At 45.8% G+C, this 27673-nt stretch overlaps 1 protein-coding gene and 1 long non-coding RNA gene across 3 annotated transcripts; both read left to right on the top strand.

The window, feature by feature from the left end:
• Nucleotides 1–19762: 19762 nt before the first annotated feature.
• LOC128408758 (C-type lectin domain family 2 member D-like) lies at nt 19763–22834 on the top strand (the record flags this gene model as incomplete). The annotated part of the gene is made up of 5 exons (XM_053378779.1): nt 19763–19925; nt 20646–20836; nt 20939–21045; nt 21660–21763; nt 22056–22834. Coding segments are annotated over 5 exons (699 nt in total), but the record flags the coding sequence as incomplete, so codon positions are not given.
• A 2004-nt stretch (nt 22835–24838) lies between these two features.
• Nucleotides 24839–26908, top strand: LOC128408692 (uncharacterized). Of its 2 annotated transcripts, XR_008329152.1 has the most exons (3): nt 24839–25281; nt 25526–25693; nt 26821–26908. It is a non-coding gene; the product is annotated as an uncharacterized LOC128408692 (long non-coding RNA). The 2 variants fall into 2 exon arrangements; XR_008329151.1 differs by lacking the exon at nt 26821–26908 and having other exon boundaries at nt 25526–26067.
• Nucleotides 26909–27673: the final 765 nt, after the last annotated feature.

Raw genomic sequence — 27673 nt, 5'->3', positions numbered from 1 at the left:
CCACAGTTTCAGCACCACCACCTGAGACCTCTGCTGCACCAGGTCTACAGAGCTCATCATAGCCATCCTCATGTGGCACATGATGAATGCACTGTCTCGCTCCATAAGGTAAAGGTAAAGGACCCTTGGGTGGCTAAGTCCAGTCAAAGGTGACTATTGGGTTGCGGCGCTCATCTCCACTTTCAGGCCATAGGAGCCAGCATTTGTCCCCAGACAGCTTTCCGGGTCATGTGGCCAGCATGACTAAACCGCTTCTGGTGCAACGGGACACCAAGACAGAAACCAGAGTGCATGGAAACACCGTTTACCTTACCACCACAGCGGTACCTGTTTATCTACTTGTACTGGCATGCTTTCGAACTGCTAGGTTGGCAGGAGCTGGGGCAGAGCAACGGGAGCTCACTCTACTGTGGGGATTTGAACCGCCGACTTTCCGATCGGCAAGCCCAAGAAGCTCAGTGGTTTAGACCACAGCGCCACCAGCATCCTTAGGTACTCCCTAAGGAGAGCATCCCTACTTGCCCAGGTTCAAGTTTCACCTGGTATGCTGGCTCGCGGTGATGACCTCACAGAGCTGCAATTCCAAACGCCCTTAGCCAAGTGGAATTCCCTGTACTCTCCATGACCGTTGAATAAGAGTGCTTTAAATGTATGGTGTGGATGTCACCAGTGCTGTTTTTCTAGAAAAAGAGGTGCCAGAATTCACCAGGAATGCCTCTCTTATAATGGCCATGGTGCTCAGCTGAAAGGTGCTGGAACTGAGCTCTGGCAAGTTCTAGTTGGGGGGGGGGGAAGCCCTGGTTATGACCATGTCTTTCAGGGGCCCCATGACAATGGATCAAAATCATATTGATCTTGTAATTGGTTTGTTAAAATTGTTGGTTGGTAAAATCAAAAATGTATTAGGAGATAATTTGCAAGGCCCCCCCTCTGAGATTTGGTCCGCCTAGGGGCCTCCTCGTTGTTGTTGTTGTTGTTTAGTCGTTTACTCGTTTAGTCGTGTCCGACTCTTTGTGACCCCATGGACCAGAGCACGCCAGGCACCTCTGTCCTCCACTACTTCCCGCAATTTGGTCAAACTCATGCTGGTAACCTCGAAAACACTATCCAACCATCTCGTCCTCTGTCGCCCCCTTCTCCTTGTGCCCTCCATCTTTCCCAGCATCAGTGTCTTCTCCAGGGAGTCTTCTCTTCTCATGAGGTGGCCAAAGTATTGGAGCCTCAGCTTCAGGATCTGTCCTTCCAGTGAGCACTCAGGGCTGAATTCCTTCAGAATGGAGAGGTTTGATCTTCTTGCAGTCCATGGGACTCTCAAGAGTCTCCTCCAGCACCATAATTCAAAAGCATCAATTCTTCGGCGATCAGCCTTCTTTATGGTCCAGCTCTCACTTCCATACATCACTACTGGGAAAACCATAGCTTTAACTATACGGACCTTTGTTGGCAAGGTGATGTCTCTGCTTTTTAAGATGCTGTCAAGGTTTGTCATCGCTTTTCTCCCAAGAAGCAGGCGTCTTTTAATTTCGTGACTGCTCCCACATTGTGACCAAGCTGTTACACATCCCTGTGCCTTACTTCTTCTGCTCTTGAGAACCTTTGTCTCATGACACACCCCACCCAACAGATATTGGTTCTCTGTCCAATTTCAGAAGTGGGGGGCTTATGCCCCTCGAGACCAATGGTGACTGGTGCCCATTGAGACTGGTAGGGCGAAGGGCAGAAAGGCCAACAAGAGACGGAACTGGACCCAATGACAGGCAGAGCCAACTCATCTTATTTTGGGTCCTATCCTGCTCCCAACACTGAGATCAGGTGTGCCAACTTGGATAAAATGTTGGGGGTGGGGAGGTACGCCCCACCCCTCATAATCAATCATGGACAAAAATGGACAAAAGCCACTGCTAAATGTGCTTTCTGGAGCCCTGTCCCCCCCCTGACCTGCAGCCTGGTTTTTGCCAGAGTCTCTGCCCTGAAAAGGGACGCGGGTGGCGCTGTGGGTTAAACCACAGAGCCTAGGACTTGCCGATCAGAAGGTCGGCGGTTCGAATCCCTGCTATGGGGTGAGCTCCCGTTGCTCGGTCCCTGCTCCTGCCAACCTAGCAGTTAAAAAGCATGTCAAAGAGCAAGTAGATAAATAGGTACCGCTCCGGCGGGAAGGTAAACGGTGTTTCCGTGTGCTGCTGTGATTTGCCAGAAGCGGCTTAGTCATGCTGGCCACATGAACCGGAAGCTGTACGCCGGCTCCCTCAGCCAATAAAGCGAGATGAGCGCCGCAACCCCAGAGTTGGTCACGACTGAACCTAATGGTCAGGGGTCCCTTTACCTTTACCTGTCCTGAAAATCATTCCGGGATCATCCTGCAGGTCTCCCTATGGAAGGAAGTCTGCCAAGCTAAGCTTCTCTAACCAGTTTTGGCCCCTTTAGCAGGCTGTTTTTTAACAAGCACAGGCTCACAGCATGACAAGGTGAGGGGGGCATTCTTGAGAAATTGTTACAAAGAAAGAGCAAGCACAGTTGGAAATGGAGACCTGAAATGTCCATTGTTGTAGTGACACTGTTCTCCACACGGGGGCTGTGCATGCATGTCTGTTAAAAACAGTTGGTTTTGATGGTTTTTAAGGCAAAGGTCCCTATAATTAAAGCCATGGTTTTCACAGTAGTGATGTATGGAAGTGAGAGCTGGACCATAAAGAAGGCTGATCGCCAAAGAACTGATGTTTTTGAATTATGGTCTGGAGGAGACTCTTGAGAATCCCATGGACTGCAAGAAGATCAAACACATCCATTCTTAAGGAAATCAACCCTGAGTGCTCACTGGAAGGACAGATCCTGAAGCTGAGGCTCCAATACTTTGGCCACCTTATGTGAAGAGAAGACTCCCTGGAAACGACCCTGATGTTGGGAAAGATGGAGGGCACAAGGAGAAGGGGATGTCAGAGGACGAGACGGTTGGACAGTGTTCTTGAAGCTACCAGCATGAGTTTGACCAAAATGCAGGAGGCAGTGGAAGACAGTTGTGCCTGGCGTGCTCTGGTCAATGGGGTCACGAAGAGTCGGACACGACTAAACGACTAAACAACAACAACAAGGCAAGATGAGCGCCGCAACCCCAGAGTCGGCCACGCCTGGACCTAATGGTCAGGGGTCCCTTTACCTTTACCTAAGGATAGAAGAGGCACACAGAACACTCATAAAATGCTGGCTGGAGGAATGAAAAATTTGGTGATTAAATTAACTTGGACTGCTGTTGTCCATTCGTCTACTCCACTGAACACTGCAGGTGGAAGTCAGAATAGTGCTAAGGAGATCACTCCTTGCCTGATGTAAATGATCTACCTTCTCTTCCCATTGTATTCTGTTCTGTGGATATGAACCCTGGCCTCCCTGGTCCAAGTTCATACAACAGAACTAAATACAATTGCATGTCACCCCAGCCTCTGAATGGTGCAAGATCCCAGAGGTTTACCCACAGGTCAATTTCCCTGGACAACAGAGGCTGTGGTGTCTTTAGGATATAAAAGTTAAAGGTAAAGGACCCCTGGACTGTTAAGTCCAGTCAAAGACAACTATGGGGTTGCAGTGCTCTTCTCGCTTTCAGGCCAAGGGAGCCGGCGTTTCTGGGTCATGTGACCAGCAGGACTAAACCGTTTTTAAACTCTTTTTCTTTTTCCTTTTTGATTCTTTTTTATTGTATTAATCTGAAAACTTTAATAAATATCTTAAAACAAAACAAAACAAAAACCCGAGGTCAAAATGGGGAGTTGCTAATGCTGAGGCATTCTTCTTTAGATCTGCTTCTTTAGATTTACTTCTCATTTCAGAATAAAGTGCTTGTGCTTTACTTCTGCTTTTATTCTTGGATAACAGTGAAGTAAATCAATGAGGGTATGTGGGTGTGTGCATTAAATTAGAAGTTAGAGGTTGTGGTGGGGACTTGGGATTTTGGGGGAGTCATTTAACTCCCCCCTGCGCCCCGTTCCTGGTTTTAGCAGTGCTAAGTACCGTACTTTACGAATTCTTAAAGTTTCGTTTTAAAGTTTCTTGTCTAAGTTTTCTTTCCACAAGGCCCTTGAGATGTTTTTTGCCTCTCCCTCTCTGCCTCCAAGTTTCTCAAACAAGTCATGGTCGAGGCGGTCTCACAGTCTGGGCACTCAGCCCAAGACCTCATAATCAGCAACGGCAGGGGAGGAAACTGCAGCTGTGGGGAAAAAGAGAAGCCCTCCGCCTTCCATTCCCTGACTTGCAGTGGTAAACAATTATATTATATTATCACTCATTTTCCTGCCCGGCAAGAACCCTGCCTGCTCTTTGTTTATACAATCCTGCAAAACTGCCTTTAATCTTTGTTGCCAATATTTGTGCATAAATCTTGTAATCATTATTTAGTAATGATATTGGTTATGAACTCTTTATTTCGTCCTTGTTTCGGGATTACTACTATGTGAGCCTGCTTCCAGGTATTGGGAATCTGCTATTGGGGCATTGTCAAAGGAACAACCAGGAGCTTAAAGTAAGGTTACCAGATTTTTTTCAATGAATCTGGGGACACTTTAAATAAACAAACAAATAAATAAATAATACACGTTCGGGATGTTGATGCTGCAGTGATGGCGGTGGCAGAGGGGCTGCCGCCACCTTGACCTCAACCGCCACATTTCCCCTTCCTCTTTTTATGAATTAGGCACAACCGGGGAAGGTGTAAACAGGAAGTCTGCCTCCCCCCCTTGTAAATAATTTAAAGCAAGGACCTGCTAACTAAGGTCGAGAGAACTCCTCCCCCCCCCTTTTTGGTAAAAGATTTAATTTCACGGTTTGGCAGCATAAGAAATTTTACTGGAGGATAAAGAGCTAACTTAGGGAGCTGAAGTGCCACCCCCCCGGGACCCGGGAGTGCTCCGTGAGAGAGCCTGTTGATGAGGTACTGAAGAGCTTGACAGCTGTCAAATTAGCTGTCAAGACGGAAAAAGAGAACTTTGTTTCTGTTGCTTCTGCTGGTTATATTTGTTACAATTTTGTTACAACTTGTTGAAAACAAGGAAGAACCGATATAAATTAACTTGATTTTTGGATTTGAACTGGAAGGAATATTAAGGAACCAAAATCCCTCTAGAGGGGGTTGTGGGACATTACAAGAATGGCTGGAGAAGGGAAAATCCAGGCTGAACTGGACAGAGTATTTGTTCTCTTGGGAAAGTTACAAGGCCAAATTGATGTTTTGGCTACAAATGTTACAACTCTGGACTTAACTGTAAACAACATCATGGAATTTGATAAGGACTTGAATCAGGAAGCCTATTCAATTGGACAAAAAGAGAAACTTGAGTTTGAGAATTTGGAGAAGGAGATATATGTTGTTTCTGAAGAAAAGGAAGGAGGAGCTGTAATTTTGCAGATGACAAAGGAGAGTTTGAGGCCTGACATGATGGTAACAAAGGAAAATAAAAGCTTGATGTGGAAAATCTGGCCTGAATTGAAGATTGAAAAATGGAGAGATCTCCTTATGTGGAGATCTGAAGACCTAAGGATTACAAATTTGCTTAAGGTGGAAGTTGGAGCTTTGGGGACATTTGGACTTGAAAGGAGTAAGAAACAAGATTTGGGCTCCACTTTCAAGTATGGAGGTCTGGCTGGAAGAAACATGGATCCTGTGGGGCCAGAGCTTCTCCGAGATTTGGTGTTCAATATTAAGGACTATCAAAAAAAACCGGCAGAGAGGAATTGAGAGAGAATTAAGAGCCTCGGATGTGAGATCTCCAGGCTGATAGTAGATTAAGACTGATGGACATTTGTTGGGGACTGAAACCGGGAAAGGGGGGGTGGAGCCTGGGAATCCAAAGGGTACATAATTATAATTTGTTCTGTTTTTATTTTGCTTTGTTATTTTTAGGAAAATTGGGAAATTCGTGGAAGGGAATTTGGGTCGACTTTAGAAAAAAAATGTTTTAAGAATGAGTATTGATGTATAAGTATTGATGTTTAAGTTTGGATAAGGTAAAATTGGTTTTTTTAAAAATGAACTAAATTAAATGAAAATAAGGTTAGCAAAAACAAATTGAGGAAATGGATCAAAGAGAAAAAGTAAAATAATAATATGTTAAGTATTGATGTATAAGTTTGGATAAGGTAAAATTGGATAAGGATTTGCTGAACTAATAATTTGAATTAGAATACAAGAAGGGGAGGTATGAGGAGGTCAGGGAAATATGTAATTGAAAAATAAGTATTGTGAATTCTATGTGTTTTTAAACTCTTTTTCTTTTTCCTTTTTGATTCTTTTTTATTGTATTAATCTGAAAACTTTAATAAATATCTTAAAACAAAACAAAACAAAAACCCGAGGTCAAAATGGGGAGTTGCTAATGCTGAGGCATTCTTCTTTAGATCTGCTTCTTTAGATTTACTTCTCATTTCAGAATAAAGTGCTTGTGCTTTACTTCTGCTTTTATTCTTGGATAACAGTGAAGTAAATCAATGAGGGTATGTGGGTGTGTGCATTAAATTAGAAGTTAGAGGTTGTGGTGGGGACTTGGGATTTTGGGGGAGTCATTTAACTCCCCCCTGCGCCCCGTTTCTGGTTTTAACAGTGCTAAGTACTTTACGAATTCTTAAAGTTTCGTTTTAAAGTTTCTTGTCTAAGTTTTCTTTCCACAAGGCCCTTGAGATGTTTTTTGCCTCTCCCTCTCTGCCTCCAAGTTTCTCAAACAAGTCATGGTCGAGGCGGTCTCACAGTCTGGGCACTCAGCCCAAGACCTCATAATCAGCAACGGCAGGGGAGGAAACTGCAGCTGTGGGGAAAAAGAGAAGCCCTCCGCCTTCCATTCCCTGACTTGCAGTGGTAAACAATTATATTATATTATCACTCATTTTCCTGCCCGGCAAGAACCCTGCCTGCTCTTTGTTTATACAATCCTGCAAAACTGTCTTTAATCTTTGTTGCCAATATTTGTGCATAAATCTTGTAATCATTATTTAGTAATGATATTGGTTATGAACTCTTTATTTCGTCCTTGTTTCGGGATTACTACTATGTGAGCCTGCTTCCAGGTATTGGGAATCTGCTATTGGGGCATTGTCAAAGGAACAACCAGGAGCTTAAAGTAAGGTTACCAGATTTTTTTCAATGAATCTGGGGACACTTTAAATAAACAAATAAATAAATAATACACGTTCGGGATGTTGATGCTGCAGTGATGGCAGTGGCAGAGGGGCTGCCGCCACCTTGACCTCAACCGCCACATTTCCCCTTCTTCCGAGGCTTCTATCTCCTTTCTCCATGAGCCTGGGCAGCCCCTGAGTTGTTGGTTCTTCGATGGTGGTGGTGGTGGCGGGGAAGCGGTGCGTGGTGGGTCAGGCATGGAAGGCGGAGAAGGAGGGTCGAGAGCAGTGGCGGCAGTGAGGCTCGGGCAGCGAGATGCCTCCCTTCCCATCGGAGCAGCCCCAATCCAATTCCTACTTGCGTGCAAGCAGGAGGGGGCACGGATCCCTCAGCTGGGAAGGGAAGCTTCCTGTTACTAACTGAGAGATCCCTGCCCCCTCCTGCTTGCACGCAAGCTCTGATAGGTAGCGTGAAGCCTCCCTTCACAGCTTAGTTGCTGGGGTCAGGGAAGGTGGAGGCAGCCCAGAAGCTGCATCTTCGAGCCCCTGAACCACCATCATATTCTGAGCAGCTCCTGAAGCCAGCCAGAGCCAACTGCTCCGGGCTGCTGAGACTGCCGCTGCTGCATTTCCCGGGGACGTTAGATGAAATCCGGGGACATTCTGGGGATGGAATTTGTCCGCGGACTTATTTGCAAATCCCTGGGAAATGGGGACGTCTGGTAACCCTAGCTTAAAGTGGAGTCCTGATTATTGCCTTCCTGGGGCAAGGCAGGCTCCCATCTTGCCCATCAACTGAGGAGAGGTAAGAACCACTCAAGGAGGGGAGAGCAAGAGGTGCAAGAGGTTCGAGCACAACGGAGTCACTCAGTCCCAGCAATGATGAGAAAGCACTGCTTTCAAATAGATTCAGATTTTAAATAGATTCAGATTTTATTTCAAGGTGCATCATGACAGCTGACAAACAAGACAAGACAAACAAAACAAAAGGGTTATTGAGGGCTGCACCCTGAGTTGTGCCTCCAGAGTTTTACACATGCAGATAAACACCACTCTTTTCATGTCATTCTAACCACTCTAGCTAACCACAAGGCTCTTCATATCAATTACATAGGAAACATCTGCATAACCACTTCCTGTAGAAAAAGCAGGCAGGGAAAAAGCACTTTCTATCTTTTTTTCCATAAACTTCCCTCCCCCTCCTTCTCTCTCTTTCGCTCTTGCCTATGGATCATGCTAGCCATAGCAAGCACTGCATAAGCAAATCAAAATGGTGTCTTCCTTGCCTCTGTCTGTTTTAAGAAAAGGTCTTGCATTCACCATCTCGTATCCCATGGAAGCCACCTCTCCTCCCCACGGCTGTTCTCTGAAGCAGACCCCACAGTCCATTGAAACTTTCAAAAATGGAAGTTGAAAGGAGCAGCGTGAGGTGGCTTACAAAGGGCAACATTTGTCAGTGGGTGCCTGGTGCCTCTTGGGAAGTTTGCAAGGGAGTCCCAAAGGCAGCTGCTTTACTGTCCTCCTGAATGGGTAATCAGGAGAGGAGACAAATGATTGCAGTACACAGGAAAACAATAAGCTGACTTTTACAGAGCCAGGCTAATTGATCCGTCTACCTCAGTATTTTCCACACTGACTGACAGCTGCACTCCAACATTTCAGCCAGACTTGAGGAAGGTGTGGAGCAACAGTGGTGTGGGTTGGAGGGGGGAGATGGCTTATGGAGAGCCCTGAGGGCTAGTCAGGCATGCCCCACAACTAGGGGAGCGGAGGGCTCTGTGGTCTCAACCAGGGATGTCCAAGAGGTCGATCGCAATCTACCAGTCGATCGCGGGGGTGTCCCAGGTCGATCGCTGTAGTTTTGTAAGTGATCTCCCTGTTGCTCTTAAGCAATTGTTACGCACCCCGCCCCCACTTTGAGAGGCTGATTTCTTTGCCTGGGTGGCAGAGTTTGGGAAGGCAGAAGGTGAGCTGACTGCTGAGCGATTGATTTAGCACACTCCTCCTAAAACCAGCCTGGTGAATTCTTTCCAAAAGAAGCTCAACAACTTTGGCTCCCCCCAAAAAAGCATAACAACTTAACTACTGGCAATGACAATGGGTAGATTACAGCCTTTTTATACTTTGAGTAGATCGCAGTCCCTTGGGAGTTGGATGTGCCTGGTGTAAACCACTGAGCCTCTTGGACTTGCTGATCGGAAGGTCGGCAGTTCAAATCCCTGCGACGGGGTGAGATCCCGTTGCTCCATCCCAGCTCCTGCCAACCTAGCAGTTTGAAAGCACACCAGCATGCGTAGATAAATAGGTACCTCTGCGGCGGAAAGGTAAATGGCATTTCTGTGCACTCTGGTTTCCATCATGGTGTCCCACTGCACCAGAAGTGGTTTAGTCATGCTGGCCACATGACCCAGAAAGCTGTCTATGGACAAACACCGGCTCCCTTGGCCTGAAAGCGAGATGAGCGCCGCAACCCCATAGCCGCCTTTGACTGGACTTACCCATCCAGGAGTCCTTTACCTTTTACCTTTTACCCCACAACTGACACATTTTAAGCTGGATATTGTGGATCACAGAAGCCAATCCCAGCTTCTGTTTTGATCCCGGAATATCCCATGAAGACTAGCACCTTGGCATGAGTCAGCAAGGCTGCAACTGACCCTGCAGTTCAGCACCAGACCACCTTCTGGGAGTGCTTTGGCAATCATCAAAGGGTCGTGCCAAAGCGCCTCTGGGAGGCCATGCTGGCCGGGGGTGAGGAGGAGGCCAAGGCAGTGGAGGATGAGGTTGCAGCCACAGAGGAGGACAGCAAAGGTGTGGAGGAGGAGGGAGCAAGGAAGTAGGCAGGGAAGGGAGGGGTGGGCGGTGGTGGGCGTGAGCTATGGGCTGGTGAGATGGTGTGGGGTATCCCAATTTGCCCTCTTAAAATGTTGGGGTCCTGCTGGTTTCACATGATTCAAAATCACATTATAAGGGATTATTATTATGACCAGAATGTAATTGAAACTAATGAGATTTTGGAATGCAGAAATAAAGAAAATCATCAAACCATCAAATCTAGCACACGGGGGGGGCACTTTATCTAAATTATACAATTTGGCATTTGAACGATTAGTAATTGTATTATAAATTGGTATTGTTCTAATGAGGCTATTATTGGAGTGTAATTGAAAACTAATAGAATTTATTATAAAAAAACATTCATCCCATTCTGCTTCTTGAAGGCTTTGACAACATCAGAAACTGCAGAAACTGGCTGCTGGATTGATCCCAAAAGGAGGCAAAAAGAATAATTATGCAAGATAGAATGAGCCTCATAGAAAGTGGAGAGAGAGAAGTTTTTCTCCCTCTCTCATAACACCAGAACTCCACGGAAACACCCATGGAAGCTGAACGTTGGAAAATTCAGGAGAAAACAAAGTTCGTCTTCATCCAGCGCATGGTTAAAGTATGGCGCTCTTTCGCCCAGGAGGCAGTGATGATTCCCCACTTGGATGGCTTCAAAAGAGGGCGAGAAAGGTTCGTGGGGGAGAGGGCTATTGAGAGCTTCTAGCCATGAGGTCTGTGCTTTGCCTCCTTCTGAGTTACTGGAAACTGCAGACGGGCAGAGCGCTCTTGTGAGTTTCCCACAGGCATCTGGGTGGCCCCTGTGAGAACAGGGTGCTGGACTCTTTATGCCCATGGCCTGATCCAGCCAGGCTCTTCTGATGTTCTTATAGTCTTATGAAGCTCAGTTTAATAAACAGTCCTCATGCTGAACCAGAGGGGAATTCAGGGCAAAGGAGAGGCAGGGAAGGAAACTCCACCCCTTTTAGTTCTGGCTTGCCCTTTTGGATTCAAACCAGCTACTGCAATAACAATTCCAGGAAATCAGTTCCATTTCCAGAAATCCAGGAAATTTAGTAGCAGCTGCTGACAATAGGTCTGTATAAGGAAATTTGGCACCACCTAAAAACATTAGTGACAGCTGGACCATAAAGAAGGCTGTTCGCCGAAGAATTGATGCTTTTGAATTATGGTGCTGGAGGAGACTCTTGAGAGTCCCATGGACTGCAAGAAGATCAAACCTATCCATTCTGAAGGAAATCAGCCCTGAGTGCTCACTGGAAGGACAGATCCTGAAGCTGAGGCTCCAATACTTTGGCCACCTCATGAGAAGAGAAGACTCCCTGGAGAAGACCCTGATGTTGGGAAAGATGGAGGGCACAAGGAGAAGGGGGCGACAGAGGACGAGATGGTTGGACAGTGTTCTCGAAGCTACCAGCATGAGTTTGACCAAAATGCAGGAGGCAGTGGAAGACAGGAGTGCCTGGCGTGCCCTGGTCCATGGGGTCACGAAGAGTCGGACACGACTAAACGACTAAACAACAACAACAACAAGGCAAGATGAGCGCCGCAACCCCAGAGTCGGCCACGACTGGACCTAATGGTCAGGGGTCAGTTTACCTTTACCTAAGGATAGAAGAGGCACACAGGCAAAGGTCCCTATAATTAAAGCCATGGTTTTCCCAGTAGTGATGTATGGAAGTGAGAGCTGGACCATAAAGAAGGCTGATCGCTGAAGAATTGATGCTTTTGAATTATGGTGCTGGAGGAGACTCTTGAGAATCCCATGGACTGCAAGAAGATCAAACCTCTCCATTCTGAAGGAAATCAGCCCTGAGTGCTCACTGGAAGGACAGTTCCTGAAGCTGAGGCTCCAATACTTTGGCCACCTCATGAGAAGAGAAGACTCCCTGGAAAAGACCCTGATGTTGGGAAAGATGGAGGGCACAAGGAGAAGGGGATGACAGAGGACGAGATGGTTGGACAGCGTTCTCGAAGCTACCAGCATGAGTTTGACCAAACTGCGGGAGGCAGTGGAAGACAGGAGTGTCTGGCGGGCTCTGGTCCAGGGGGTCACGAAGAGTCGGAAACAACTAAATGACTAAACAACAACAAAAGAAACATGGTTGCTTAGAAAGTTGAGGTACATAATTATAATCTGCTTTAATATTTTTACTTTTGTATGTTTTAAATTAGTGTTGTATTTTTTCTGATTTTATTGCTTTATCTTTTTGTATACTGCTCTGAGGGTTTTACAATAAAGTGGTATGTGAATCTTATGACTCCCAGGTTTGGGGAGGCAGAAACAGGGACTCTCCGGTGCATGAGTAGGTTAGGTTTGTCACTTTCAAAAAATTAGTGAATTCTTACTGCATGGTGCTACTTAGCCATTTTTTATGGAGCAAATTTTGGGCACCTAAACGCTACCCAACTTTTGTGATACCTTGCAATGGCTGCCTCCTAAACATTAAGATCTTTCATTATTTTTAAAATCTCATTGTCTTTTGCATTCCTCCCTCAAGAGGCTCCATAAAATTATAGAAGCCAATGCTCTTTTCAACTTTCTGCAGGCATTTTCTTTTTGCTTCGTTCCCATAGCATTTTCTCTAAAGTACTGTAAGGTTGTCATTTGTTAGTCTCAAACTCAGCAATTGCCAAGTTGCCAACTGGCACCAGGACTTCAGCAGCTGTTTTTCTTTCTGCACATTGAGGGTGACCACACTCCCCACTGGGAGGTCCTGCCCTTTGTTTGGGGGGGGGTTGATTTTAAATTATGCTAAACATTCTTTTTCACTTCGTGCCCAAGAATGCCTTCGGCCTCTAACAGGGTTGCACTGTTATCTGAAGCAGGGCAGAAGACCTTGGGCAATTGAAACCATCTCTAGATCCAGGCTGGGGGTGACATTAAAGGCTGGGTGGGGCTGGAGCCAGAAACGGCTGACAAGGACTTCGCAGGTGAGAATGAGGAAGCGGGGGAGAGGGAGGAAGAGGAGGAGGAGGAGGAGGAGGAGGGAGGAAGAATATAAATAGCAGGAACCAATCACTTTGAAAACTTGTTTTGCTTCTTGTGGGTTTGGCCAGCATCAGATACTTGTTCCAGCACTGCAGAATTTAGCTGCTAGATTGATTCTGCCAGAAGGTAAAAACAAGAATTCTACAATGTATTGGGGGGGGATATGGGGAGGGGAGGAAAGGGAGAGGATGAGATGGGGCAGGAGACTGGGGAAAGGAGAAAGAGAGGAGGAAGGGGGAGAGGATTTTGGACTGAAGAAAAAACATTTCTAAAATAATATAAGCAGTGCTCTTTTTCTTAAAAAATATTTAGGGGTTCTCTCATTTTGACTCAAGAAAATCACCAATTTATAGTTGAAATCAGGAAAAATATATACAGTAACTGGACAGGACAGAGAAGACTTATTCCCAAAGGTGCCTTTTTTTGTTTTGTTTTTTGAAAAAAGGAAACCCAGAGGGGAAAACGCAAATCCTCACACCAAAATTTGTGGTTCTGACAAAAAAGAAAAAGAAGAAGAAGAAAAAGGAATGAACTGATTATTAAGGACCACAGAAATTATTTTTTTAAAAAAATATCCAGAAAAGAAGGGGAATTTAGGTGCTTCTAAAAGCCTTCCTGCACCCAAAAATAAATGGTAAAACAGAGGGGGCCAACAACCAGACATGGACAGATACTTTCAGTTGGGGCGGGAAGAAAAGAGAGAAAATTTAGTGAAATAAGAGAAGGAGAGGGGGAAGCAAACAAGTCAAAGCAGGGAGTTTTGCCCCTCCCCTCAAGGGATCTAAGGCAATAGGAAGGACATTAAAGCTTCTCTCCAAATGACCTGGCGGCCTTTTCTTTTCCTAGATTCAGGTAGGTAGCTGTGTTGGTCTGACGCAGTCGGAATAAATAAATAAAATGTCCAGTAGCACCTTAGAGACCAACTAAGTAAGTTCTGGGTATTACCTTTGCATGCACACGAAAGCTTATACTGTACTATGGGTCGGCAAACTAAGGCCCGCGGTCTGGATCAGGCCCAACTGCCTTCTGGATCCGGCCCGCGGACAGTTTGGGAAAGGGCGTGGGGATTCTCATTGTTCGGGCTGTGCCATTCCCTCCCCCGCGCCATCCCCCCCTCTTACACACACCACGGCGGTGCCTCCTCCCTTCTCCTACTGGCTTCTCCCCGCCCTGCCTAGAGGAGGAAGGGGGCTGGACTTTGTTGGATCATTGTGAGCGCTTGAGGGGCCGCCATTTTAAGCAGCCCTTCTCCAGAGCCAAGCCCTTTCAAGCGCTGCTCGTCGTCCCTCCGCCACCACCAGCCCCTGCCGCCCGCAACGCACAGGTAAGCTGTGTCCTTTATAAAAAACTGCATCTGTGGGATCTTTGTGGGGCCTGCCTGGCATGCTGTGTCCTTTTATTTAAAATGGGAGGAGGACTACGTGCCCCCCCCACCGCAATGTGCATAGGAATTCGCGTCCCCCCCCAAAAAAAACCCCAAATATAGTCCGGCCCTCCACAAGGTCTGAGGAACAGTGGATTGGCCCCCAGCTGAAAAAGTTTGCTGACCCCTGGTTTATACCCAAAACATACTTAGTTGCCCTCTAATGTGCTACTGGACAATTTATTTTATTTTCCTAACATTCATTGGGGCGGGGTAGAGAGAGAGATAGATTGGAGGAAAGCCATGAAAGCAGCCAAGAAAGGGAAGGAGGAAAGGAGTGAGAAATGTTTCGGGTCTGGAAGCACAAGGAAACCCGGGACCTCAGGAATCAATGAAAGATCAGGCTGGGGAACGGGCGCAGGCAGTGCCAGATTTATGTATAAGCTAAACAAGCTCTAGCTTAGGGGCCCACTCTCTTGGCCCCCCCCCCCAACAAAATTTAAAGAAAGAAACCTTGGATGTTCATTTCCAAAACAAGATAAAAAACAAATAAAATAAAACCTACACACAGCACAACAGTGTTTTGTGTCGTGTAGGCTCCTAGGATGTGAGTAATGGGTCCTGCCTGCTAGCCTGCTCCCTAAAATATCACATGCCTACATTCTGCCTACATTCTGCATGGACTGGTTGCATGGCAACATGGGCAAATGGCTTTAGATACCTATGAGGTCCATAAATTGCCATATAGCATATATTCAACACAAAAAACAGTGACAATTTGTTGTTGACAAAGGACAGCTTGACATATAAAGGGCCCCATTAGCTTCAGGAGCTTAGGGCCTCATGAAACCTCAATCCGGTCCTGGGCGCAGGGCACATCTGCAAGGGGAGGGAGGCTCTCATGGAGGGGCAGGCCAGGCAGGTCCTGCGGCTGTGCAGAAGCCATCCTCCGTCCCTCTCCCTGCTGGATGCTGGGCTGGGATTAGATGACCATGGAGCTTGCAGGTGACTGCTTCCTTTGTGCCTCTCTCCTCCTGCTGCTGCCGCCACCGCCGCTTCCTTCCCCTCTTTCCCAGGAACATTTAGATTCACAAAATGTTTAGGGGTACGGGTACTCCCGCGTGGCCTCAGAAAAAAAAGCACTAAATATAAGGCTGGCTTTGTTTGATTGGTGGAACTCCTAGAATCCCTTTGGGGGCCGTGAGGGAGGAGAGGGGGAGAACGTTCCCTGGTGCAAGGAGAAATCCTTGTCCTGACAGAACATTCTCTTAGCACTGCTAGGAATACAACCCAAAGTTCTCACCCCCTCATTCAATATAATAGGGAATCTAAAAATGGCTATACTGTTGTTCAGGCTTCAGAGAAAAGTAGAAGAAATTTGCAGAAATATGAGCCTCTCTGGATTAAGCCTGCCAAATTTTAGGCAGATCCATTCAGAGGTTTTTGTGCTGGACACCTTAATTAAAGTGGGTCAGACCTCACCTGGAGTACTGTGTCCATTTCTGGGCACCACAATTTAAGGAGGATATTGACAAGCTGGAACGTGTCAAGAGGAGAGCGTCATTTTCTGATAAGGCTTGGAAACCAAGCTTTATGAGGAGGAGGAGTTGGGTAGGAGGAGACTGGGGGGAAATATAATACAGTAGCCATCTTCAACTATCTCAAGGGCTCCTCCCTTTTGCATTTACTCAACGCCTTTGTTTCATCAAGTAGATGTAGAAACATTACTGTAATCATTTAGACGAAAAAGAAGCAATATTTCGCATGTGAATTTTCCAGCTCTATAAATTAGTAAATGAAAGACCACCATTAGGGCTTTTTTGGGGAGTGGGGACTATACTAGTATGGAAGCAAAAGTGACCTTTTATAGATTTCAAGAAGAGATAATTCATTTCTCCTCTGTAATTTTCTCTCCACAGAGGAATCTTGGGACATTGATGTCATGGTGAAAATTGATGTTCTGGTGAATTTTTGTGTGGCAAAAGCACAGAATTGGTACTTCAGACATTGAAGAGGCACTGGTAATAAAAGGAGTCAGGAAGATAACACAGGGAAGTAGAATACATATTAAGTACAGCTTGGCTGGACAAAGTATCCGATTAAAGCACACGATTAAGTAGTATTTTAAAAGGGTGTTTTCTCACCACGTTACGTAGCCCAAACTGTGCGTGAATCTGTAATCCAGTGATCTGCTTTAAACATATCTCAAGAAACTGCAAAACTCTGTGTAACTAGAGCTGAGTAGCATTTACTGTGAGGTCTGTGGATCCTGGGAGAAAGAAAAGATGGGTTCCTCTGAAACTGAAAAGACAGAGCAAAGGCTCCCCATGAATCCAGATGCAGCAGAGAATGGGGAATGTTGCAGAAGCATAAGTAATGGAAGCACCGAACAAGCAAGAGTCAAGCAAGTCTCTCAGAAAGTGAGAAGTGGTAAGTGAGTTCTGATGAGAGAGGCATGAGTTTGTCTCCACCTACTGTCAGAAAAGTTACCGATTTGCTGCTGGGATGAGAGCTGCAAGATGTAGGCCAGCTAATCAAATTCATGGAGACTCTAGTTTATTCAGGCAATTAGAAGCAGTTGGAAAAGGATGGGCCCGGGGTGCTGGGGGGCAAGGCCAGCGGGGCTGGGGCCAGCCGCCCATGCAGCTCCGAGGAGTCTGCCCCCCTCTTCCCCCTCAGCCCCCCTACAGCTCAGGGCGGAGGCAGCAGGTGGACCTTTGTGGCAGCGGAGCCTGCATGCACCCAAAATGTGTGACTCGGGCGCACTGCAGGCCCCTTCCCACGGTGAGTGCTGTCTGGGAGTTGTTCCCCTTCAGTCACGTGGTACCTAGTGTGTCCCACCCCCACCGCACCTCCATCGCTCTGCCCCTGCATAGACACTTGTGTGGAAATTGATTTGACAAGATTCAGCGGTTGGAGGGGAGAGATAACTTTACATCATGGAAAGCAATGCCTCTTTCAAACCATGCTGAGCTCCTCTAAACTACTGACTGTACCCAGCTTTGAATAGTGAGGAAGGCTTCTCAGGCTCTTCTTAGTTCCTATCTCAGATGGAACAATCCTTACTCTCACAGGCATGCATAGCTTGTGGCTCGCCAGATTCCAACTTCCTCCCATCACTCCCTGACAGCATGGCCAAAGTTCAGGAATGATGAGACCTGTAGACCAAAAACATCTGGAGGACCACATGGCCCCCATTCCTGCTGTACACAGACCTAGAGAGTCTCAGATAAGCAAAGAGACCAGGAATCTGCAAGTGCAGGCGCATGGTCCACAGCATTGACTAGCACAGTGGCACTGAAATGCTTTGTTATAGCTGTTACATGCTGTCTATCTGACTGGGTTGAGTGGTCTATGTTACAGTAGACCACACTGACATTTATATGTGAGTGGGTGATTTTTAAATGTTTTTTAAATAAATAAGTAAAATTCTTAGGAAATCAAGAAGCAAACGATACTGTGCAAATCTCCTGGCAGAGAACCTTCTTGACTGACTTCATAACTTTGCGTTATGCAACACTTTCCAGAACGTATCATTCAAAACATCTTTTAGGTTCCTCTTTCTTTCAGGAACCCAATGTGGCCAACCATGTGTTGACATTAACTGAATATATATATATATATATATATATATATATATATATATATATGCTGAAAGCAGACACTTAGAGCTGCATATTGCTGACGAACCACTTTGCTAGCTAGTCCTTACATTTGGACCTGATTTTCTTTAACGCAGTTATGCCATCCTCAGCATATATAATTAATATAGCAACCTTAGTACATCTGCTAATCCTGGTCCGTAAACTACGAACTGCTAGTTTGACTTATTTGGGTGAGGCAAGCTTAAAAATTCACTATCCTGCATTGAATGAATAAAGCTTCTTCTAGCACAGTGAAATGTTGTTTGGTTGAACCATTCATTTTAATGTATTTTGTTTTGCACATTAATGGATCTACCTGTGACGTGTTGGAACCAACCCTATGTTATACAGAAATGTGCAAGAGCTCAAACAGTATCCCCTTAATAGTTTGTTTTACAGTCAAGATTAAAATGGTTTCAGGATACAGTGGAACCTCTACTCACATACGGAATCCCTTCCGGAGGTCCGTTCATGAGCAGACCCGGGTTGCTGGTAGAAGCGCCATTCTGCGTGTGCGCATTCGGCAGCAGCACCTTTCTGCGCATGTGCAGACGCACATTGTTCGCCAGTAGGGGCGGTGGTAAGCCGAGGTTCTACTGTATTTGCTTGAGGTTGCTGCACTAGCTTGAGATGCATGAACAAAATATCCCATTCTGCTTCTAAGTAGAATAGAGATTCCCTTCTGGCAGACTGCTGCCAGTGGATTTAACAAGGCTGCCACTATTTGTCTCAGAAGCCCAAGTGACCTCAGCTAGAAGTTGGGCATTTAGCGCCACCAGTTCAGGCTGTGAAAGGCTCTTCCAGCAGAGATACGTCAGGCATCTTCACTTCTGACTTCTAAGCTTGACTTGAAGACCTTTTCTTATGCCAACAAGGCTATACAGCTGTTTAAAATGTTGTTGATCTTCCAGCTATATTAATGATAAAAACATAAAGGTACCCCTGACCATTAGTCCAGTTGTGGACAACTCGGGTTGTGGCGCTCATCTCGCTCTATAGGCCGAGGGAGCCGGCTTTTGTCCTCAGACAGCTTCCGGGTCATGTGGTCAGCATGACTAAGCCGCTTCTGGTGAACCAGAGCAACGCACGGAAACGCCGTTTACCTTCCCGCCAGAGCAGTACCTATTTATCTACTTGCACTTGATGTGCTTTCGAACTGCTAGGTGGGCAGGAGCAGGGACTGAGCAACGGGAGCTCACCCCGTCGCGGGGATTCGAACCGCTGACCTTCTGATTGGCAAGCCCTAGGCTCTGCGGTTTAGACCACAGCACCACCCTCATACCTTTATATTAATGATATATTTATATATATTTACTATTTCTACTGGTGATATTTGTTTTATTGTATAACTATTATTCTGAAGCACTTTGATAGTTTAGGAGATGGTGGCAAGTAAATGCTTTTTAATAAAATAAATAACTAGTGACTCACCAGCCATGCGCAGAGGCCTACCAGTTGGCTGATTTTCTGGTGGGAGGCACCAAGCTTTATGATGCCACAGGTGAATTTGGTTCATCTCTTACCCTTCTAACATCCCGTTGACCAAAATCGGGAAGTTTCTTTTTTGGTCTCCAGCTGACTTGCAGCAGAGCACAGGACCAAAAAAATGAGACATTCTGGGATACAATCAGAAGCCAGAATTGGCTTCTGTAATTCCAGGATGTCCCACATAAATCAGGACTGTTGAGTGGTATGACATCTTGGTGTGATGCAAGCTTGAACTCACACCTTCAATGTGGGTGGAATACCCAGGCCTTGGTAGACATGGAGCCCTCCAGATACTTTGGAGTTTCTAGAAGGACTTGTCTGGCATCTTGCTGAAACCAAGGACACATTAACACTTTATTTTCCTCTGCAGGTTTGTGCAATAATGGAAAAAGGAGACTCGTTTATAATATAAAAATTTTGGGCTTGGTGCTTAATGCCATTCTGATCATTTCCTCCATCATCATCATCATCATCATCATCAGAAGCACTGGTTTATCAGGTAAGTGAAGAGCCATTTTGCTGTAACTTCTGCAAGGTTATCAACAGGCCACCTGCTCTCACAGATTTCCTCTCCTCAGCAGCTAGAATAGCTTTATTGGTGTTCAGCTGAGGTAGCCTGGAAACAGTTATGGATGGGGGCCCACATTCAGTCAAGGTAGACTTCATGTACTGTAATAATAAACCAATATGCACACACAATACGCACACAATTTCAAGTGATTTAAATTGTATGATACAATTCTAATCAAAGGCCTATCTCAGGGAGAGTCAACTAGACCCTGGCTGTGTATTTCATGGATAGTCAATTAAGGTCGACTATCTATGGTTGAGCCACAAGAGAAGCTGCTCTATGTCCTGCAAGCTCCTGAGTTTTTGGACAGAAATGGGCACTGGGCTGTCTGCCCTCCCTCCTACCCTCATTTCCCCACCCTTATCCAGCCCCACCTGGAGATGATTGGGGTTGACCGGAGACCTCCTGCACACAGTTTTTGTGTGTGGTGTATTTGCAATTACGTTGTTATACTGTATTTTTATGTGATTGTTCTTATGCTGCTTGAGATGTGTTCCCATTTTCTTTGTTGCAAGCTGCTTTGAGCATGATTTCTTTTATGGAAAGGCAGCACACAGATATAATGTTGATGAGTGGAGTACATTGCCTGACCTTTATTTTGGGTAGGACTATATATAAACTCTGTCTCACTTTCTGATACCTTTCTAGGGAGAAGTGCAGTATTGCCAACCGCCCTACCTTCTCCTTCCACTCCAAATGAATGCTGTCCAGATGGCTGGATTGGCTACCAAAGGAAATGTTACTATTTTTCGGACAGTGAGAGAAATTGGACTTATAGCCACAATTACTGTGCCTCTTTCGATGCCTCTTTGGTCGTGATTGACTCCCAAGAAGAGATGGTGAGTGGAAAGATGCAGAGCAGAGTCTGCAGCCCCAAATGGAGTTGATTCTCCACTTGGATGAGGGTTGGAAATGTATTCACACTTCTTTTCTTTATTAAGAGTTTCTTGAGACGGTACAAAGGTCCTCATGACCACTGGATTGGTCTCCAAAGGATGGATGACCAGGAACCTTGGAAATGGATCGATGGCACCATTTTCAAGAAATGGTGAGATCTCTCTCCCCCCCCCCCGCATTGTGTGTCAAGAAATAAATGTCAAAAGTCCAGAAACTAGAAATTTGGCAGAACCAGCCATTTAAATGTCTGGGCTATGCAGAATGTTTTGCTTTTGAAAAACTCTCTCTCTCCCTCCACACACACACACACACACACACACACACACACACACACTTTTGAATTTATTCAGGAGGGAGGACAGAGACACAGCTACAGTGGTGGGGGCCTAGGGGCAGGGGGCGGCTAGCCAGGATTTTGCCCCAGGTGAAGCCTTCATAGGGGTGCCATTGAGTCACCCAGCCTGAGTGTGTGTTGATATTTCCACTCTTCTTCTGGTCAGGGGTTTTTATACCTTTTGCTGAGGCCCTGAGCCAAGATCACATAGTCTAAAATGTGAATGTATTAAATTAATATAAATGAAGCTGCCTTCTGCAGTTACATGCCTTCTGCTGCCTTCAGGTGAAAATTAGCTTCCAGGGCTTCCTGTACATACATTGGGGGGGGGTTGTCTCTTTTCAGGTACATACATTGGGGGGTCTCTTTTCAGTTGCATGGTCTTATACTTGTTCTTAGGGATACTATTTCTACATTCTGTTGCTTTTTAGGTTTGAAATCCGGGGAGGAGGAACAGGTGCTTACTTAAACCATGTGGGTGTTGCTAGCGGCACCAGTGGAAACGACGAACACTGGATCTGCAGCAAACCAGTTGGTAAATGAGAAACAGCACAGGCTTCTAACTCATGCAGATCACACGCAATGAGGTATGCATAATGTGCTGGCCCCCTGTAGCCTCCACAACCAAAGAGAGTGATTAGGCTATCCACCCTAGCTATTGAATTTGTGGGTGCTGATGGAGGAAAAACCTTACTTGATTTTGTTGGGTGGTCCACATTTTGGGTTTGGTGCAGATTTGCATTTTCCTGGGCAATGTTGGGGGAGAGAGACAGGAAACATGTCCCTGTGTGATGTGATACAGCTCCTCTTCTCTTTTGTATCTGCAGGTTTGGCAGTGGAAGTGCTGGTCTGGCCCTGCTTCTGTAATGGACTGGAATGTGTCCTTTTATTTAAAATGCCTGGGTTATTTGTGGGGCCTGCCCTGTGTTTTTACATGACTAGAATGTGTGCTTTTCTTTAAAATTTATTAAAAATCGGTTATTTGTGGGGCATAGGAATCTGTTCATTTCCTGCCCCCCCGCCCCCAAAATATAGTCCGGCCCCCCACAAGGTCTAAGGGACAGTGGACTGGCCCCCTGCTGAAAAAGTTTGCTGACTCCTGTAATATCTCCCGCTTGGACTACTGCAATGCGCTACCTTTGAAGGTGACCCAGAAACTACAATTAATCCAGAATGCGGCAGCTAGACTGGTGACTGGGAGTGGCCACTGACACCATATAACACTAGTCCTGAAAGACCTACAGTGGCTCCCAGTGTGTTTCCGAGCACAATTCAAAGTGTTGGTGCTGACCTTTAAAGCCCTAAACAGCCTCGGCCCAGTATACTTGAAGAACCGTCTCTGCCCCCATCATTTAGGGGGTGGAGGTCCAGCTCCAAGGGCCTTCTGGCAGTTCCCTCCCTGCACAAAGTCATGTTACAGGGAACCAGGCAGAAGGCCTTCTCAGTAGTGGTGCCTGCCCTCCCATAAGATATCAAGGCAATAAATAACTTTCTGACTTTTAGAAGACATCGGCAGGCAGTGGCTCCCCATTTGTAGAATGCTTTTGCCGGGAGGTTCAGCTGGTGCCTTAAAGGGAAATCTTAACAATTAACAATATCACCCAGTATTGCCACAATGACCGCTCCCCGCATAAAATGGGGGGCACCCTTTGCGTGGACGCGCATAGCCCCTGGATCTGGAGCGGCTCCATCAGCATAGGCTTGGCTTCGTCTTCCCTCAGGTGGGATACCTGGAGGTCTCCACCTACCTCAGTCAGTTGTCCAATCCCACCTGGAGAAGCGTTGCCAAGGAGACCAGGCCAGGTGGGGGAGGGATTACCGCCCACGCAATAGAGGGAGGATCTTACCTGGGAATCCTCACTTGGCTCCAGAGCTTCTCCCACCCTACCCACCCTCAGTTAATGTCTTATTTTGCAGGTTAACTTTTCTTCACAGGTTTTGCAGGTTAACTTTTCTTCACAGGTATGTGGGCGCTGCTATGTTAAGGTCGCTGTTAAAGGGCCGGAAAGGAATTCCCCTGCATTGGCAGGTTTTGCCTTTCCCGTAGCAAAACGTCACAACTTTGGCAGTATCAGACCTTAGGCGGAATCCTTTAGTCTATATTCCTCTTTGCGGTGGTGATACCAGGGTTCCCCGTTAAAGGGGTTTCTGAAGGGAGGCTTTGACTGTACGCCGAGAGGTCATCATTGCTCTCCCCTGCGGTGGCGGCGTAACGGGGGTGGCTATCTCTGCTTGAACATATGTTCTCCGGAGCCAGCCCATCCCCCCCCAACACTGATGTTCCCCAGATCCCCTGCGAGGGACTAGGAGTGATAACGCCCAATGCCTGAGCCAAGGTCTACCCACATTTGAAATTTAATAAAGTTGTGGCCAATTTAATCACATAGCACGTTGTCTTGAGTCGTTATTCCACATGATGGGGGGGGGCGCTCGGGATCTGGGGGACTCTGCCTGTCCACGCAGTGCTATTCTATGGGGAAACTTCAAATAATCACTGAAAACCAGCCGTTTCACTTATCTTCCTAATTTCAATGGTGCTTTACTCTTCTCAGGGAGGGGGAGGGGAGGGGACAGGAACCATGATGTGGGCAGTCCTCAGTCCGCCATTATCCTTCACACAGAGTGCAAAAAAGACTGAGTGTATGTGGGGGGGGAGGGGGGCTTGTTTGATTTCACTGCACACAGGTGGTGTAGTGACAATAAAGGTTTTTTTTGTTTTTGTTTATTATTATTATTATTATTATTATTATTATTATTATTATTATTATTATTGTCAGGGGCTCAGGAGCAGAAGCACAGGGGAGAGAGGAAATGGAGAGCGAAGGGGAAGAATCCGAGGGCAGCGTGGGGGAGTATGACAGTGACCCGAGAGATTCCATGAGCTTCTCCAGCGAATCAGAAGATTCCCAGAAGGGGGCGCCAATGGTCAGGGCAAGGGGGGTCCCAGGGGGGACGCACCAGAAACAGGGGGCCAGCGGGGACCCCCAAAGCAGCAGCGGGGGATCAGGACCAGCTTCCCCACCAGAGCGTAGTGGGGGGGAAGAGTCACATGTGTCAGGACCAGCGTCTCCTCCAGCGGGGAGAGAAGATGAGTCAGGGCTGACCACGCCTCCATCGGAGAGTGGGGGAACGGAGGGGAGGTCAGTTCCAGCTAGCCTCCCCGAAGGGGGAAGCAGTGACAGCAGCAGTGCAACGGTCAGGAGGAAAGTTGCCGGCTGGGCGCGCGCGCCAAGTTCAAATGTACAAGCGCGCGGGACAGCAGGAAACCCGGATTGGGAACCAGGTCATAAAGCCCGCCGGGGGGGGGGAAGACTCAGGGGACTCAGCGTCAGAAGAGTCTAGGAAGGGCGAGACCCCGACAGACAGGCAGAACCAGAGGAGGAGAGAGCAAAGGAAGAGGTGGAGCAAGGCTAGAGTCTTAAACTGGTGTCAGGGGGGAGGAGATTCAGACGGAGCTTCAGCGGTCTAGAGTTTGAGACGTAGGGCTGCACGCTGCGGCTGTGAAAGTGAAACTGAACTTCAATAAAGACTTTCGTACTTAACAACGAAGCGGCGTTGGTCCTTTGTGAGCTGGGACCTCGGGCAGCTCTGACAATTATTATTATTATTATTTGCCACCACATACACCAGATACACCTCCCAGGTGTCAGACCAGGTACTACCAGTCAAGATAAAGAGGGCAGGTAGGGTGAGGAAGGTGTTATCATAATCGCAATTCCCCACGTGAAAAACCCATCTCCAGAATGGAATGCAACCTGGCCTGAACAAATAAAGGTGCTAAGTCGTATTTTCACAACAAAGGGATATGTATGATTGAGAAGGGCATGCCTGGATCTAAGATTTCTCTCTGACTTCACTCCTGTGGTACGTTGGTGGGGAAAAAAAACCCAGAAGCTTTCCTTTTGGCAATTATAGGGACAGAACTACCCAAGCTGTATAGAAATTTATTCATGTATGCGACTACAGCGGCAAGAACGTTACTTGCCCCAAAATGGAAAGAATAAAAAATGCCAGCAAAAGACGAATGGATACAAAAACTTACGGAATACAGTGGTACCTCGGGTTAAGTACTTAATTTGTTCTGGAGGTCCATTCTTAACCTGAAACTGTTCTTAACCTGAAGCACCACTTTAGCTAATGGGGTCTCCTGCTGTTGCCACACCGCCAGAGCACAATTTCTGTTCTCATGCTGAAGCAAAGTTCTTAACCCAAGGTAATATTTCTGGGTTAGCGGAGTCTGTAACCTGAAGCGTATGTAACCTGAAGCGTACGTAACCCGAGGTACCAATGTATGCAGAAATGGCAAAACTTACCAGAAGAATAAGGAATCAAGATAACAAACTTTTTTTTTAAAATAAAAGAATGGAAATGGTTCATTGAATATTTACAACCAAACTGTAAACAGATAAGAACATTGGCAGGATTGTTGTAATAACCTGCAGTTTTATAAGAGTATATATTAAAAGTAGATGAATAAATGTGTAAATTAATTTGGATATGAATAAAATATTTTGAAAAAAATTAAGGAACCGCAGAAGGAAGGGGAAGGAAGTCAAGTTTTGAAATGTTCAAATGATTGTAAAATTATTGACAGGTATAAAATTGAAACTCATTAATAAAATAAAAGATAAAGATAAACATTAAGAAAAAAGACACCACTCCTATGGTGTTTGTGATGTTTTGATGACACTGTGTGAAATGTGTTATGGGAAAATGTGAGAATTTAAAAAACTCATGTGACCTTTGTTCAGGGCTCTGTCTTTTTTGCTTGCCTTAAAGGTTGGAACCTTTGTTGCAACAAATAAAGATCAGGCCTATTGTCTGCTGATTTGTTTTTCATTGCTTGGCTGAAGTCTCTTATTTTCTCTGACTGATACAGAATTCGCAGGGCTAGACTCCATCGAAGTTGGGAAATGGTTTAAGTGGTGTACCCCAATATTTGGGATGTGAAGGGGGAAATATAAACTGCAGAGGAATTCCTGGGTTAGCCTTTGGGAAACGACCTGTTCAAGCTAGGGCCATTAAGGATCAACAGAGGGCCAGGAGGAACCAGACAAGGATGTCCACTTCCACCTTTGCTCTTAAATATGTGTTTAGAACCCCTGGCATTAGATAGCATTGTGAGATTCATGAAGGAGTTGAATATGCTTATTTCAAAGCCTCATTCTAGTATTCCTAATTTGATGAAAGCAACGGATGATTTGGGTAAAATATCAGGACACTCAATTAATTGGTCCAAATTGGAATGGTTGCCTATAGGTGAAAATCTAATTACATATTTTTTGCTCTATAAGACTCACTTTTTCTCTCTTAAAAAGTAAGGGGAAATGTGTGTGCGTCTTATGGAGCGAATGCAGGCTGCGCAGCTATCACAGAAGCCAGAACAGCAAGAGGGATTTCTGCTTTCACTGCGCAGCGATCCGTCTTGCTGTTCTGGCTTCTGAGATTCAGAATATTTTTTTTTCTTGTTTTCCTCCTCCAAAAACTAGGTGTGTCTTGTGGTCTGGTGTGTCTTTCAGAGAGAAAATTACGGTACTCATTCATTTAAGCAATACCAATTCCGGAATTGTACCAAATTTATTCAATATCTAGGTATGTTAATACCAAGAAATATAACCCAGTTAGTAACAGTAAACATAAATGAAATAATAAAAGAGTCTTCACTAGATATTGACAGGTAGGAACCATTAAACCTTACTCTTGGGGGGAAAGTGCATGCTCTCAAAATGAACATTACTCCCAGATTTCTTTATGTCCTGAGAGGACTTCCAGCTTTTATAACTGGGTCATATTTTCAAAAGATAAATTCCCTGTTTAGGAAATGTCTTTGGAGCTCAAAAGCACTGAGGATATCTATGCAGAAAATACCATTACAAATGAAACAAGGTGGATTTGGAAATATTGGAGACCTCCTGATGGTCTTAACTTCCTGACATGGGCAACCTTAGAATATACATATATAGCACTTTTGGTTTGTTGGACAGCATTAGAATCAAAAATATCTTAGAAATATTTGAAATTTCAGACGACTCTTGAAATAATTCAGTTAGAATACTGGATTGTTGTAGCTAATAAAAGCAACTTTGATCCATTTTCCCATGCAAAACTTACTCTGTGGGGATATCCTACTCTAAAAATTGGAATAAAAGATGGTAAGATGGAAAAACTGGATGGAAGCAGGTCTTCATCTTCACCTTGATAGATGAAGAATATGAACGTTACACGTATGATGTTCTAAGAGGAAAATATCACCTGTCCTATGAGGCCCAATGGCAGTATCTGCATCTTTCCATACAACATCTTTTAACAACCTCATCTCAAATGTTCAGTGTAAAGAGTGCATCTTCAGCATTCACCAGAAGCTATAAAACAGTGCCAGTATGGGGAAGGAGTTCCACAACGTAGGGGCTGCATGGTGGCCTAGCTTGCACGATGGTCTCATGAA

Source organism: Podarcis raffonei, chromosome 2, assembly GCF_027172205.1.
Source record: "Podarcis raffonei isolate rPodRaf1 chromosome 2, rPodRaf1.pri, whole genome shotgun sequence".
In the NCBI taxonomy this organism is placed as follows: Eukaryota; Metazoa; Chordata; class Lepidosauria; order Squamata; family Lacertidae; genus Podarcis; species Podarcis raffonei.
The sequence above is the reverse complement of the archived record's forward strand: the minus strand, read 5'-3'. Positions and strand labels throughout refer to the sequence as shown.